We start from the raw sequence: 14,102 nt of genomic DNA, 5'->3' as shown, positions 1-14,102 counted from the left end.
GAAAAAATACATATGCTTTTATCCATGTCCTTGGCCCTCTCTAAAATTACAAAACTTCCTGTCTGAAAGTTCCTTCCAAATCCCCAAATGCAGTAAAAACATTCACCACTGATCTTGCAAAGTAGAGGGCTAGACAAGCCAATCCCCGAAGCCCCTCCTGCAACTCAACACAGGATGGAAGGAGGTCAGGATGGGCCTCACCCCAGACGGTAATGGCTCCATTCCTGCAGGCAGAGGTGCTGGGCTAGAAGGGAGCAAAGAGTAACCCAGGGAAGAAAGCATTTCACATTACTGAATTATAATAAATTTTTTAAATATATCTTAGAGACGGGGGGTGGGCCAGTAGTGGATTTCTTTGTTTGCTTGATAACTTAGTGGTGCTGGTATAGGGAGGAGGAGCGTTTTTCCCTGACTCCAGAGCATTCCAAAAGGCTTGGCTGCAGAGGGATTGAAAAAGGGTTCATGGAAAGAACTCTCCTTCCTCTTAGGTAGTTTATAAACCACAAGAGAGGTGAAGCATAGAAATAGGGGGAAACTGGTACGTTGTCCCAGTGAAAAGGCACAAATAGGAAGCTTGTCTCTCAAAGCACTAAGGAGTGTCTTAATGCTCAACTAACTCTCTGTGGTCACAGGAGGCCTGTGCCGCACACTGAGATTGGTTTAATCTTGAAATCACTGTGAACAGAGAAAATGCACTGGACAAAAATAAGGGGCCTGGTTTCAAGAATCTCCTTAGAAATCTGGAAGAAGGAGGAGCCTGTATTCAGGGTTTGCAGTGCTCCTGCTCTGGGGGATGATGTCATCGCCTAGAGAAAGACAGTGCTGGGTGCCAGGAACCTGAGCTCACCGCTCTCCAATAACCCAGTAGGGTCTTGCTGGGAACTGCTCATCTTGGGGCTTAGTGACCAATAAGTCTCCTTTGTAGGTACCAGTGCTTGGCTACGGGAAGAAAGAATTGAAATAACCTTGTGAATGGGAGTCACGTGAAAGAACATATCACAGCAGCGCTCCTGTGCGAATCATATGGATAGAACCTTAATAACATGTTGATTTTAATAATCAATTTTAATAATCACTGCTCCCCTTCCAGCTGAGGAAAGTGAAGCTCAGGAGGGAGACGTCCCAAAGCTGGCTCTTCTTGTGCCAGGACGAGTGCCTGGGTGCCTGAGCCCCACGTCAGTGCTTTTTCCTCTGTATCACCCCTTGCCTCACTGCTGTCAGTTTCCAAGCTGTGACAGGGTGGACAGGGACTCACGACCTCACCCACCCAGACATCACCTGAGTCATTCCCAGGGACTCAGGGACACCTGTTCTCATTACACAAGCGTCCAGACTGCACAGACCCCGAGGGGGAGAGTATCCTGTTGGAGACTCTCTCTGCTGCTCGTGTCACTGTGGGGAGACGCTGTGGCACAACCAGCAGAACCGGTTCTGGGTAGAGGGACTTGGGAATGGTTCTGCCAGAATCAGGCTGCAATTGATACTAGAAATCAGGAGTTCACTCCCAAACCTCCCTTTAATTAATAGTTTAACACCTTCCCAGGTCAAACTTCTTCCTAGAATTAAACTGGATGATTAGAATCTCACGTCCTTTCCTTTCTTCTGTTCATGCTAAACGCACGGAGGAAGTAAACATGTGGGTCGGCAGCAAAGGAAAAAGTAGGAATGTGCTCTGGAAAAATCCATCACCTTATCATTAGCTCTTGGTTATGCATAGGTAGTAAGAAGCCCAAATACTGGACTGCTGTTTGTGTGTTTTTTAAAATAAATGCACCAAAATGTCAATATCCAAATAAAAACTGTCCTTTAACAGTCATCTTGGGAAGACGTGTGGTTTTCTCAAACGCTGCGGCTGTGGCTCAGAGTTTATCTATAGGGTATCTTCAGACACTGCCTTCTTCAAAGCTGGTCTTGTAGAAAAGAAATCGCATTTTTTTACATTAAATTTAGTGGAGTGACATCGGTTAATAAGATGACACAGTCCTCAAGTGTACAAAGAAATCTCATTCTTAACCCTAAAGTGATATTGTCCAACTTGTTGATGTGTATTTACATTTGGACCTGAGTGATTTCTGGTGTTTTTTAAAACATCTTCAAAGATCAAGCTTGACCACCATTTTGGGCATTCAAAAGTATGTCACAGCCACTCTCTTTCACAGTGCCAACCCGAGGCAAACTCTGGCCCACTGCCAAAGGCCTGGCAAAGGAACCCCTAGGGGATGCCGACGGGGGTCCTGGCCCCCTTCTCTCAGCTGTACTATGCCAGCCTCCACCGCGTCACTACATCCCCCAACACTGAAAAGCAATGACGATGTAAACTGCATATTCAGCCGTCTGAGGGGGTATGGTTAGGGCCTGGAAACTCACATGTCCATTAGGGTTGGGCAGAGAAAGTTCCAGAACAGAGAAGGCGAGAGAAAGCATTAAAGAGAATAGCCAGTACCTCACAAGAACCACTCGCGGCCTTGAACACACTTGGGCTTATGGTTGCCATATTTAATTACCCCAAAGAATCTAAAAACCTAGATTAAAGTAATAATCTCCTCATTATTAAATGTGAGCAAAAAACTTTAAAATTTGAAATAAAGTACATAAGCGCGTGATACATACACATATACATTCTGTGGACCATATGAAGGCTGCAGGTGACAAATTTGTGTCCTCTGGTCACATAAACTAAAACATCACGTGACACGGAATGGGGTCTCAACCCTGAAGCGTACAAAAGATTTCTGTGTGGATATTACCAACAGGAACTTGAAAGCAAATTCAGCTGCTCCTGAGAGGTCCATGACACAAAAGTCACAAACAATTGCACCATGAGAGAGACACCTTTTACTTCCTGCTTTGTTAAAAACCTGTTTCTCAACCACGTTTTGTTTTTTGTAGCCTGCTTATTATAAAATCAGCAATATTTTTTTTTAAAGATTTTTTTTTTATTGATTTTTAGAGAGAGAGGAAGGGAGAGAGAGAACAACATTGATCGGCTGCCTCCTGCATGGCCCCTACCGGGGATCAAGCCCACAGCCCTGGATGTGCCCTGACCAAGATTCGAACCAGGGAACATTCTGGTGCACGGGAGGCCACCCTACCAACTGAGCCACACTGGCCAGGGCTAAAATCAGTAATATTTTAAAGAAATACCTTAGGCTCTGCAAGTTGATGAAAAAAAATTTCTTGGCTTCACTAATGAGATGGACTTGGCTTTTATGGGTTTTTAAAAAAAAAGCCTTTCCAGTAATTTGGGGAAAATTATTAGAAACTATTTTTTATTACTTATTGATTAACCCAGACTGCATACAATTGCAGCAATTAAGTCATAGTAACTAAAAATATATATTACAGAAACAAGCAAATGTTGCTACAAGCGGCACATGTGAGCTTAACTCTGTCATCCTGGAACAACCCCCATGCGCAAAGACATTTAAACGAGATACGTGAACTTCCACCTTTGGGTAAAGACAGGTATTGTCTTAACCAGGCTGAAAGAAAGTCCAACTCAACCCAAATTCCCACCTCACCTCAGAGCCTCCATCATTCAAGCTGTCCCTTCCCTTTGGGCATTTTCTTTAAAGGGTCCCTATTGACAAGTGACCTTTAGGGCATTCACTCACCCACCCGCACTCATTATCACAGATTGCTTATGAAAATCAGGGCTGGGTTAAGCTCTCATTCATAGCTTGTTTGCATTTGCAAGACACTTGCAGTGACAGGATCCCCCAGTCTCCCCAGCGACTGGAGGGCCTGCCCATCACTCCTCACTTGCTGTGTGGTTATTGGTTCCCCCTCCCTCCCCAGAGCACCGGATCTTCCCACATCACACCCCCAGCACCACACTTGGTATGGCAGAGCTGTTCGGAAAAGTTTGTTTTGTTGTATTTTGTTTTGAGTAAGGGAACTGAGTGAGGCCAGAGAGGTGAGATGACAAGGATTCTAACCCCAGCCCCGCTGTGCCTTACAGATGCCTTATCTTTAGCCCAGTGGCCTAGCCAGGAACTTTGAACGAAGGTGAAGTGGACCCTGGAAGATAAGCTTCCCTGCAGTTCTGTGCGGGACCTGACCTCCCGCCTACTGCAAGGCCACTTCCTTCCACCACTGGCTGAGCCACTGGAACATTCTCCAGGCTGCCCTGGCACTCTGGGGCTGCTTGCCCATTTAAGTCACCTTTCTTGGGCCTAAAGCCAATTTCATTTACATTGTTTTATACATGAGTGAAATGAGACACTGAGCAATTCATCTTCTGCTATAAGTCCTGCCCACAAACTCAAGTCCAGTTTCCTTTCTCACCCAGCCTCCCCCAGCTTGCAGACAATGAGGCATTGAAGGGAGTTGTTGACACTGACCTTTTCATTAGTTTGAAGACAAAGTTTTGTAACGCCCTCCTAGATGGGGCATAACTGAAGTACAAAACAAACTTAGGTTTCATCTGGAACCTTCTCTTTAGTGCAAAATAAGGCTCAAAAATCAGAAACTATACAGCACAGAAAAAAAAGAGTGCCGAGCAGACAAGTTTCACCCGGGCAACGGTGGACATCTATCCTCAGCGTGCACCTTGCAGGAGATTTTACTGTTGCCCTTTTTAACCCAACTGGCATGGGGGCGGGGGGGGGGGAGGAAGTTAAGGGAGGGTGGGGAGAGGGAAAGCTTAAGTAGTCAACAAGGGAAAAAATGGGTCAAGGTCACAGTGGTGGGTACACCTCAGGAGAGATCTGCAGCCCTGCTTCCGGGCCTCCCTCAACCAGGTTACACCGGGAAGGAATCGGGGGTCAGGAGACATTCCCAGCCACTTACCTATGAAAACACGAGCTCAGAGCACCTTCGCCCCTCTGAAGAAGGCCGCAGGTGGAGAGGGGTTTGGGAAAAGCTGCAGGGCGGGTGAAAAAGGATTTCCGGCCCCCTCTTGGCCAGACCCAAGGGCTGAAACGGAGCCTGGAAGCTTGGGAGGGACGTGGGTCTACAGGGGTGTTCCGTGGGAGGTCACAGAGGAACAGGGGCTGTCCCTTTCTCCTTTGCTCCCCAAAAGGCAGTCTAGCTGCACAGAACCGAACTGTGTGGTTTCCTTTTGTTCTGGCTCAAGTTAACGGATCTCTCCCTACCTATAAAAACTTGTAAGAAAAACCGCCTGCAGAGAAAGGACACATCCCGGAGGAGCTCTGAGCAGACTCCAGGCTGCTCTTCCACTCACCTTGGCCTCTTCATTCACGTCCCAGGTGAAGGAAACAGCATTGTATGCGATCTCCTCAATGTTGCCGATCGTATTGAAGCTCTCCTTGTAATCCGCTGTCACGAGAAGAGAGAAAGTGGCTTTAGGAATCAGAGCTACTCAGTGGCATGCACAGGACTGTCACTTCTCCAGTGGGGAAACCGAGACTTGGTCTCTTCTTCTGGCTGTTTCTATGGCAACAGTGAAGATTTATGCTTGCTGATATTCTTTCGCTCATATTAGTGAGAATGTAAACACGTTCCTCTATTAAAAGACTAAATCTAGGCGAAGCGATGTTCCTGGCTTGTTCACTAGCTTCATTTTTTATTAGGTTTATAAAATTACGCTTTTCCTCCCGAGTCCCTTGTCACCTACCCGTCCCTCCTCCTACTCACATTCCTGCCACTTAAGTTGGCTGGAAGTGCCAGAGTGTTCCACAGGGATTGTTTCGTAGAACCGAACACTCTGTGTATCAGCCACACAGTGTCATCGGGACTTCAGAGGAGAAATTCCAGGAGAGTGCTGGGAAACTTTTTTTTTTTTTACTTCTTTTGGACTTGGGTACGGAAAGTTGACGTAATCATACTCAGCTCACTATCACCCCCCGTCTGTTCAAGGCCCTCGATTCTTTTACTTACATAGTATTATTTATTGCTTTTTACCCCCATTACCCACCCCACAAACACGATAGCTATTAATGTGTTTTCTATGTATTCTTTTCTCTTTTTTTATTTCTTTTTTATTTTTTAGACAGAGAGAGATGGAAACATTGATGTGAGGGACAAACATTGATCGGTCGCCTCCTACACGTGCTCTCTCTGAAATCAATAAAAAAGAAAAAAAAAGATTTTCCCTCTTGGGTGGACACAAGGCACTTAGGAAGATCAGGCAATTACCTATATGGTGAGACTTGAGTGCCACCTGCTCCAAGAAGTCTGCGTGTTCTCAAGCCTGCAGTCCCTCTCTAAAACACTCATTCCTTTGGTAAGGGCACTGTCAGCTCCTGACATTAAAATGCCAACACTCTTCTGCCACAAACTGAGAAGTCACAGAGTGTGGAGGCTGGGCCAAGCCTTTACCCACGTTTCCTCCCCTAATCCTCCCAGCCACTCCGTGCAGTGGGTATTAGCATCTCCCTCCTACAGAGACACTGCTGCTTGTAGAAAACCACGTGGCTGGGAACAGGCCAACCTGGGATTTGAATCCGGGTCTGCTAGGTGCCAGAGGCCAAACTTTTAACCACTGCCTATATTTATCTTGCAAATCAAACAATAAATTGTCACCAGATATTAACACTTTGCAGAGAAAAATCACAGCACATCCTACATGGCAACTAGGTGGTAGAGCAGTACTGAGGAAGGTTCGATGAGGCAGAGAGGAGGCATTTTTGGACAACTGCAAATTCCTTGACCAAGGTGGACCAGGTTGGGGTGCTGCGCGGGAGAGAAGCGGAGAAAGCACCTCCGCGTCCTGTAAGCAACACGAAGACTGAAAGGAGGTTGAAAGCTAGCCCCCCGGCAAACACGGGGGGTGCGGGAAGAAGACAAGCTTTACAGCGTTTCAGCAAAGGGCCGCCGGGCGCGGGCGACTGGGCAATGCTCTCCTGTATGCTACGCTCCACAGAGAAATTATGGGATTGGATTCCATAATTTTAACTGTTATGGGCAGCATGGTGCTAAATCACGTTGCTATCTTTTCTTTCTTTTTTGCATGTGATGATCAGTGGTGTAAGGGTGATTCTGGAATGCCGTCAAAGGAATTTTTAATTCTTCCCCCTTAATTAAATTTCACATGCTTGGTAAATTATAACTACCCCTTTTAATTATTTTTGTATATATTGTTGGAGATTAAAAAGAGTGGTATAATTAATATAAAAATTGCTTCTCTTCTGAGAGGTGTGGATTCTGTCTGGACTAGTGAAATAATGAACCTGGAATGCTGAAAACAGCTCAGGGCACTCCCGCCAATTCAGTGCACACACTGCGGCCTAAGATTTTTTATTAAAGCCAAGAACTTGGGGTAGTTTATATATTTAAGAGCAGGATATACAAGGAATCCATTTAGGGCGGCCCCTGAAGCACAGGAAGAAAGGACAGGACACTGTGGTGAAGACACACAGACGTGAATTTAATTCCCACCCAGCTCTCACCAAGCCCTGCAACCTTCAGTGAGTTACGGACCCCCCCTGAACTTGTATTTCCTCATCGACAAAAGAGAGACAGGATCTCAGGCCAAAGACGCCGCCAGTACCACACGGGGCCCATTCCAGCTGACCTCAGACATTTGCTCTCCTCTGTCCGTAAAAGTCAAATAGGATCAACTCCAACTCAGGAAACAGTCGAGGGTCATTCCAGGAGGGTTCACTCTTACTCGAAATAGGTAGAATAAATAAACCTTAGTCCAAGTAGGTTCCAAAACATTTTACTGTTTTTCAAAATCAAAAAAGCAGCTCCTTAAAACCTGAATGACTCATGAGAACTCTAATGAGTTACTTCCTTTGTGGTGCTTTTCTCCCAAGGCAGAGGTAAAGTGTGTTTCCTTAAGTGTGCTGACACTTGAGCTGAGGTTTAGAGGCATTAAATGTATTTCCATCGTTTGGTCCTGGCCCCTGAGCGAATAATAGGAATAGCGCCCGTTTTTAGGAGCCGAGTGTGTGCTAAATATATATACTTCACAAACATTATCTTGGACAATTCTGATCAGTAGCTTTTAAATTAGTCCTACTTTGTGGAATTGGAAACATTTTAAGTATCTTCCCTCCCTAACAGACACTTAGTTTTAAGGGGCCAACCGGGAGTGGAGCCCAAGACGTTCTGTCCACACACGAAGCCAGAGCCCTTTGGTATCCGTGATATACAACCTTACAAATGAGCACTTTTCCATTTACAACCTGGAACACTGATGGCTGAAATGATGAAGACATAACCTGTGACTCATAAAGGTGACTGGAAAAAGAGTGACTCTTTGATATTTAAAGTAGGAATTAAAAATCTTATTACTATTTACTCTCCATGGTATATTATCATATCCTCACAGAGATCATTTAAGATGGAACCATTCTTGGAATTTTCCCTTTAGGCTAAACCTAATATTTTATTTGGATTTGATGTGCATTTCTGTTTCTAGAGGAGTTGTATGGGCCAATGTTACCTCAGTTGCATCAACCATAATTTTAGAGTAAGAAAAGCATTTTACATTGTGACCCAGTACTGTGTTCCATGTATGTTCGTATTTTTATTCCATTTGATTTCATTTTTTTAAGAAAACTGATGCTGACCTATAAACTGTATTTCAAACTCACAAAAGGTCATATCATATATGCAGGCACATAAGCACACGTGCTTGTATATCTCTATGTGCACCGTGGCTTCTAGCTCTGAATTGAAATCAACTTGGATGGGCTTAAAATTAAGCTCTTTCCAATCATTTATGTTACTCATTGAGATTTAACTTCATCCTAACTATTTTGTCTCTTAAAAATTTTTGCCTGGTACTTTCTGACAGTTTGCTGAGTGAAGGAAGACATGGATAGTGCTTTGGTAAATAATTTACTCTTGCACACTGCATAAACTATCATGTTCCATTTCTGTTTTCCATTCTTCATTTCGTTACTTAATATAGTAACACGCTCAGGGATAGGTGTGGGGACAGGAAGAGTTATAGGCACATCGGAATAGAAGTTACTGTCCAAAGTGGCTAATCAGCCGTCATCATCTCAGCCCTACAAGCCAGGCTCCCTCCCTCTAGCACAACAGTCCCCGACCTCTTCCCACCCAAAAGGACATTTCCAGAAACTATAATACCCCCCAGTTAAGCCAGCACTAATTTATAAAAGAAAACTGGATTCTTTCTCAAACGATGGCATTTTATTAGTAAGAGTCTTGAAAATTGCCATTCTATCATGACCTTCACTGGTCTCCCGAAGACCAATTCTAGAGTCTAGCAGGCCCCATGTGTCAGAAATAATTTCCAAACACATGCAGCTGTACTTCTGAGACGCAGATTGAAGAGATTTAAACAAAAGAAATGGCTTTTAGGCGATTGGTGGTGCAGGACACAGACACACTACAAGAACTGCAAATCCTCGCATGGATCATCTTGCGCTAAACGTGAACCGCAGACCCAGTCCCTTCAGCTGCTCAAGTTCCATTCAGATCAACGTCCATTTCTCAGCTCCCCGATTACCTCGGCGGCGGTCACACGCGGGCCCGGTGACAGACACCGGAGGGGAGCGTGCTCCGTGCGCGATGGGAGCCTGCACTGGCCACTCGTTTGTTACGTGGCTGACTTTTGCAATCACTGCTGCTTGAATTACTCACACTGCGATTCCTCTCTTTTCCATCCTTTACTAGAGGATGCAGATATTATTTCAAAACTGAAATTCTAATTCTCTGAGGCAGATTTCTTCCAGAAGGTAGCTGTCCACAGGAGGAAGCCGCAGCCGCTGTCACGACTTCCCTTTGTAACGCTGACTGCCCGCGGCCTCTGGGGCGTGGGTGCGAGTTCAACGCAGGCAGAAGCCCCCCGGGAAAAGCTACAGGGCCTCTCCAGGCTGGTTCCCTTCCCCATCCGAGAAAGGAGCTGAGAAAGGAGCTGAGAAAGGAGCTGACACCGGCACCCAGCTCACAGGATCGCCGCACCCGAGGCCGCTCACTCACTGAGCGCTCGGTTCCTCCATCACTTGTCTTTCCAAGAGCAGAAAAACCAGTGGCGGCTCCGCATTCCTGGAGTCTGTTCAAAGAGCTCTTTTCAGATTAGCTTCACCTTATTTTGGCTTCTGCACCTCAAAGAGCTTAATTTAATTTTGGAAAAAACCTTTCTCTTGGCAAGTTTGGGGTTTTGTAAACAAAAAAGAAAAACTTGAGGTTCGCTGATTTTAACACTTGGGAGTGTTGCAGAGATGGAAAGCGTGTTTCTGCTGAAAGGTGCGGTGGGGAGAGGCTTCCAGGAGATGCTGGAGGGGGGCCGAGACCACCAGCTCGGCCGCTCTGTTCAGTAAACAGATGAGTCTCCTGAAACTATCAGGCTGTATCTCCAGGTACTTTTTTGTAATTTTTTAAGCCAACCAAATAATACTAAAAAACGTGACACTGTCAGATGATCTGTTGTTTCATTAAACGAATCTTTGGAAAAAGAGGGTAATTAGGCTCCAAGCAAAACACATGAAATCAAATAAAAGCCTAGATTATGTGTTTGAGATGAAAGCATGATCTCATATAGCTAAAGATAGGAAAAGTCCCTCCGATTAGGGGAAAAACAATGTGTTGCCCAGTAAATGTGAAAAATGAGACGGAAGAGAGGAATTTAAAAACTTACAGTATTAAATACAGTGGATCTATGAAGTGGTTTTAGGGTGTGTGTGTCTGTGTGTGTGTGAATTTAGAAAGCTCATAATCTAAACCAGTATCTCTAGGGGACCTTTTCACCCTATCATGAAAACAGATTCTCTGGAAAATCTGGTGAGGGGCAAAACAGACCTATAGTTTTAGCATTCAGAAATTTTAATAAAAAATAGCTTACACTGGATTGAGAAAGGAGTAGTAGCTTAGGGCATGGGGTAGGAAGGGGGCTCCTCTCTTAAGAAAATAGAATGGAAGGAAAGAGGAAGACCCAGTGGTAGCTTGAAAGGAAGTCTGCAAAGATCAGGACCTGGACAGATGGGCTGTCCTGGACCCTTCCTGGGGAGTCTAGAAAATTCTACCAGAATGCCCAGATCACCCCAGGCACACCTGCGGAGGAGGAAGTGATTCTCCCCAAAGGGAGAATAAGCTTCTAGGACTCACACAGGAACATGCACGTAATCACTGGAAACCCACAATGGCTCACATACTGAAAATGAATATATTCTGCCTGACCTAAGATTAAACTTTAAAGAATAGTTGCATTTTATGTTTTAAAATATATAACCTTAATAGTCTGCCATACTTCTATCACATAAATGTTTTCTAACCAAAGTTGAAGATGAAAAGGAATACTCTTTAACTATGGCTACAGCACCTGTCTATAAAACACAGGGCGCCTCACACTGCGAGCTTGTGCTCACAGTTAGAGCAAGGACAGACAGCAGGACCCTGGGGCCGCACAGTGCCTGCCATACACCAGCTCACCCTCCTGGGGAGAAAGCAGGGACCAAGGTCATTGCTCTAACTTAGCTCTCATTCTGCCAGGACTCTCACCAGCCCTGAGGGTTTGGTGGTGGTGGTTGTTTTAATTTGGGAGCTCTCAAGGGTTTTGTTTTGAATCAAATTTACTTTTCATATCTATTTGGAAATAGTCTAGGAAAACATCAAAAATCAAAATTCCATTTACTTGAGTTCTTTGTAAAAGAAGGTAGATGACATTTACCCAATTGCAGGGAGAGAGCAGATCTGCATAATCCTGGGGGAGGAGAGCCCTCCAGGGAACAGAACTAAATGGCTGGGAGGGAAATCCTAGTGAAGAGAGGTGAGTTGCAGGGTACTTTTGTCTCTAAAGCCTGTCTGGGCCATGAATTCACGCTGACTACCTGGCGACCTGACTTTCTGAAAGGTGGCAGCTGCCTCCCCTGAGCCCCCTCCCAACTTTCTGCACAGCTCTGAGGAGCCCAGCCCAGGTTTGGTTATGAAAACTGCAAGAAGGCACACTGTTAGGGCCCCACCAAAGCCAGCCTCCTCTGGAAAACCCAAATGGGGGGGGGGGGGGGGAAGCATTACTTAATTTTAATCACAATTTGTATTCGAAAGTGAAGTATGACTCCAGACTGAAGAGAGCTCCTACCTCTGGATAGATCCACCAGCTGAATAATTCACAGTGGTCAGTGAAATTCTGTATTTGAGAGTCTCCTCACAGGCTTCTCTTTCAACCCTCAGAGAAAACTATTCAGAACTAAACTCAAAGAAATGTTTTGATTGAATTGGAAGTTAAGTTTTCATGGAAAGCTTTACCTTAATATAAAACTACTATCAGCAGGGCACAATTTAAACACTGACTCTTAAGAAATAGATCTGTAAGAGGGCACAGATGAAAATCCTATAATCACATGTTAATAACCAAAGATGTGCTGTAATTGCCTGCTAATTACCATGGAAAATTACAGGATTAATTTTAACAATGAAACTAATACATTCTGATGTGTGATAATCTCCTACAGAGAAAGATTACTGTGAACCAAAATTAAGGACTACCAATCAAGTCTACTCAAACAGTGGGTAATAAATAGCAAACAGTTGATTTCACAATTAACTACAAAACTATATCAATAATGGCTACATTGCATATGACTGTCAAGTAATGATGCTTATTTGTATGTTTGTCGCATCCGTCTGATTACATTACAATCCACACCACCCATTGGGAAGATGTAAACCCCCAATGTTCATTCTTTTGAACTACACTGTAAAGCAGTAAGGTAATTCTTAATTGTGTTCAGGAGAAAGTCTAGGTGAATGTGCTTTAATTTACCTGTTATGGCTTTTGGATCTCCTTCCACAAAGTTAATGTTAGTTGTTGAACGTCTAATTTTCCTTCTCTGCTTGAAAGGGAGCAAATAGCAAAATGTGCCTTCCCCAGAAGTGGTTTTGGAATTACCCACTGTTTGAGTAGACTTGATTGGTAGTCCAGTTCATTTTGTGACTTGTCCCAAATATTTTTCCAGTGGCTCACACTGTGCTAAACTGGATCACTCCACTATGCAGATAAGTCCCAGAGAAATGCTACTGTGCAATATGTGTTAGCCTTTTTTTTAATCTAGTAGATAATGAATTATGAGATTTCTGCAGATTCCCTCATCCTGTCTGAGTAGATGTTAGGTTGAGGATAGGGGTGGAGATTGTGGTCAAAAAATCAAAAATTGATTTTCCTTTTGAAACTAAGGGGCTGACTTAATGCCTTGGTCTCAGGTTCAAAGCAAGGAGCCCAAGTAGCCATGAAGCTACGTAGTAAAAATCACAGATCTGCGTGTGCACGTGTATGCGCATGTGTGTGTCTATGTGTGTGTGTGTGTGTGTGTGTGGGAAGGATTATATGAGAGAAAAATCTGAAGGCAGGCAGGAGCTGATAAAGAAGAGAGATAAAATTTGAAGACCTATGAGAGCTGAGAAATCATTCTGCTCTAAGAAAAGTAAACCTTGTAATAATATCAAAACTGAACCAACAGGTATTCCAATAAAATACTTTTATTATTTGCCTTATTTGGACCTAGTCCACATTTCTATTTAATTGCTCCTCTCATTTTCTTGGATAATAATTATAAGGCTAACTTTTCAAATAAAATAAAATTGTTCCTCTGCTTTCTGCAGATTGGCTACCAAGCAGGTTAAGGCAAGTGTCTCCAAACCCTTGTCCAAGTCAGTCTGTCTTGGAGGTTCAGTGTATGACCTGGGGGAGCAAGACTGTTCTTATCTCAGCCCTTACACTAATTAATGGGGACAAGTCTCTTGGGATGGTGAGTCAGTGAACCTCTCTAGGCTCAGTTTCCTTGTTTATTAGATAAAGATTTTGGACTAGTTAATAGAAGATATATGTGTGTAGGTGTGCGCGCTTGTGAGTATGTGTGTGGTATGAATTAAATAGTGGTGTAAACATTTTGCAGGATAAACCAGTAATTAGCTTCAATACGTTCTACAGTGAGTCTATAACCCTAACCTAGTCACTAACCTCTCTACCATTGGTCAATGGGTTCTAGCAACGTAAGACAGAAGGTCTGAAAATTCCACTATTGCAGTGTGCAACACATCAAAGCAAACCTCCTTCTAATGGCTCAGTAACACTTTCTGATAAGACTTGACGGAAACCTTCACTTTCTCTGCACTCACTGCAACTGCAGCCTCTTGATCTGCAAGACGGAGTAATAAAGCCTAAAATGAGAAGTTACTTGAGCTTGTGGAAACAGCATATAAAGTGTTAAAAATTACTTAGAAAC

The 14,102-nt window shown here is 44.1% G+C and overlaps 1 protein-coding gene across 4 annotated transcripts in view; it reads right to left on the bottom strand.

Annotated features, from left to right (window-relative positions):
- The window catches only part of GRHL2 (grainyhead like transcription factor 2), a 100,472-nt gene that overhangs the window by 37,000 nt on the left and 49,370 nt on the right, over positions 1–14,102 (bottom strand). For all 4 annotated transcript variants that reach the window (XM_081116992.1, XM_081116995.1, XM_081116993.1 and 1 more), the window contains exon 8: positions 5,186–5,280. In XM_081116992.1, coding sequence (XP_080973118.1) covers positions 5,186–5,280 — 95 coding nt within the window. The remainder of the gene's footprint in view (positions 1–5,185; positions 5,281–14,102) is intronic.

The sequence above is a fragment of the Miniopterus schreibersii genome (genome assembly GCF_964146895.1).
Source record: "Miniopterus schreibersii genome assembly, chromosome: 17".
Lineage (NCBI taxonomy): Eukaryota > Metazoa > Chordata > Mammalia > Chiroptera > Miniopteridae > Miniopterus > Miniopterus schreibersii.
This window is presented reverse-complemented; position numbering and strand designations above follow the sequence as displayed.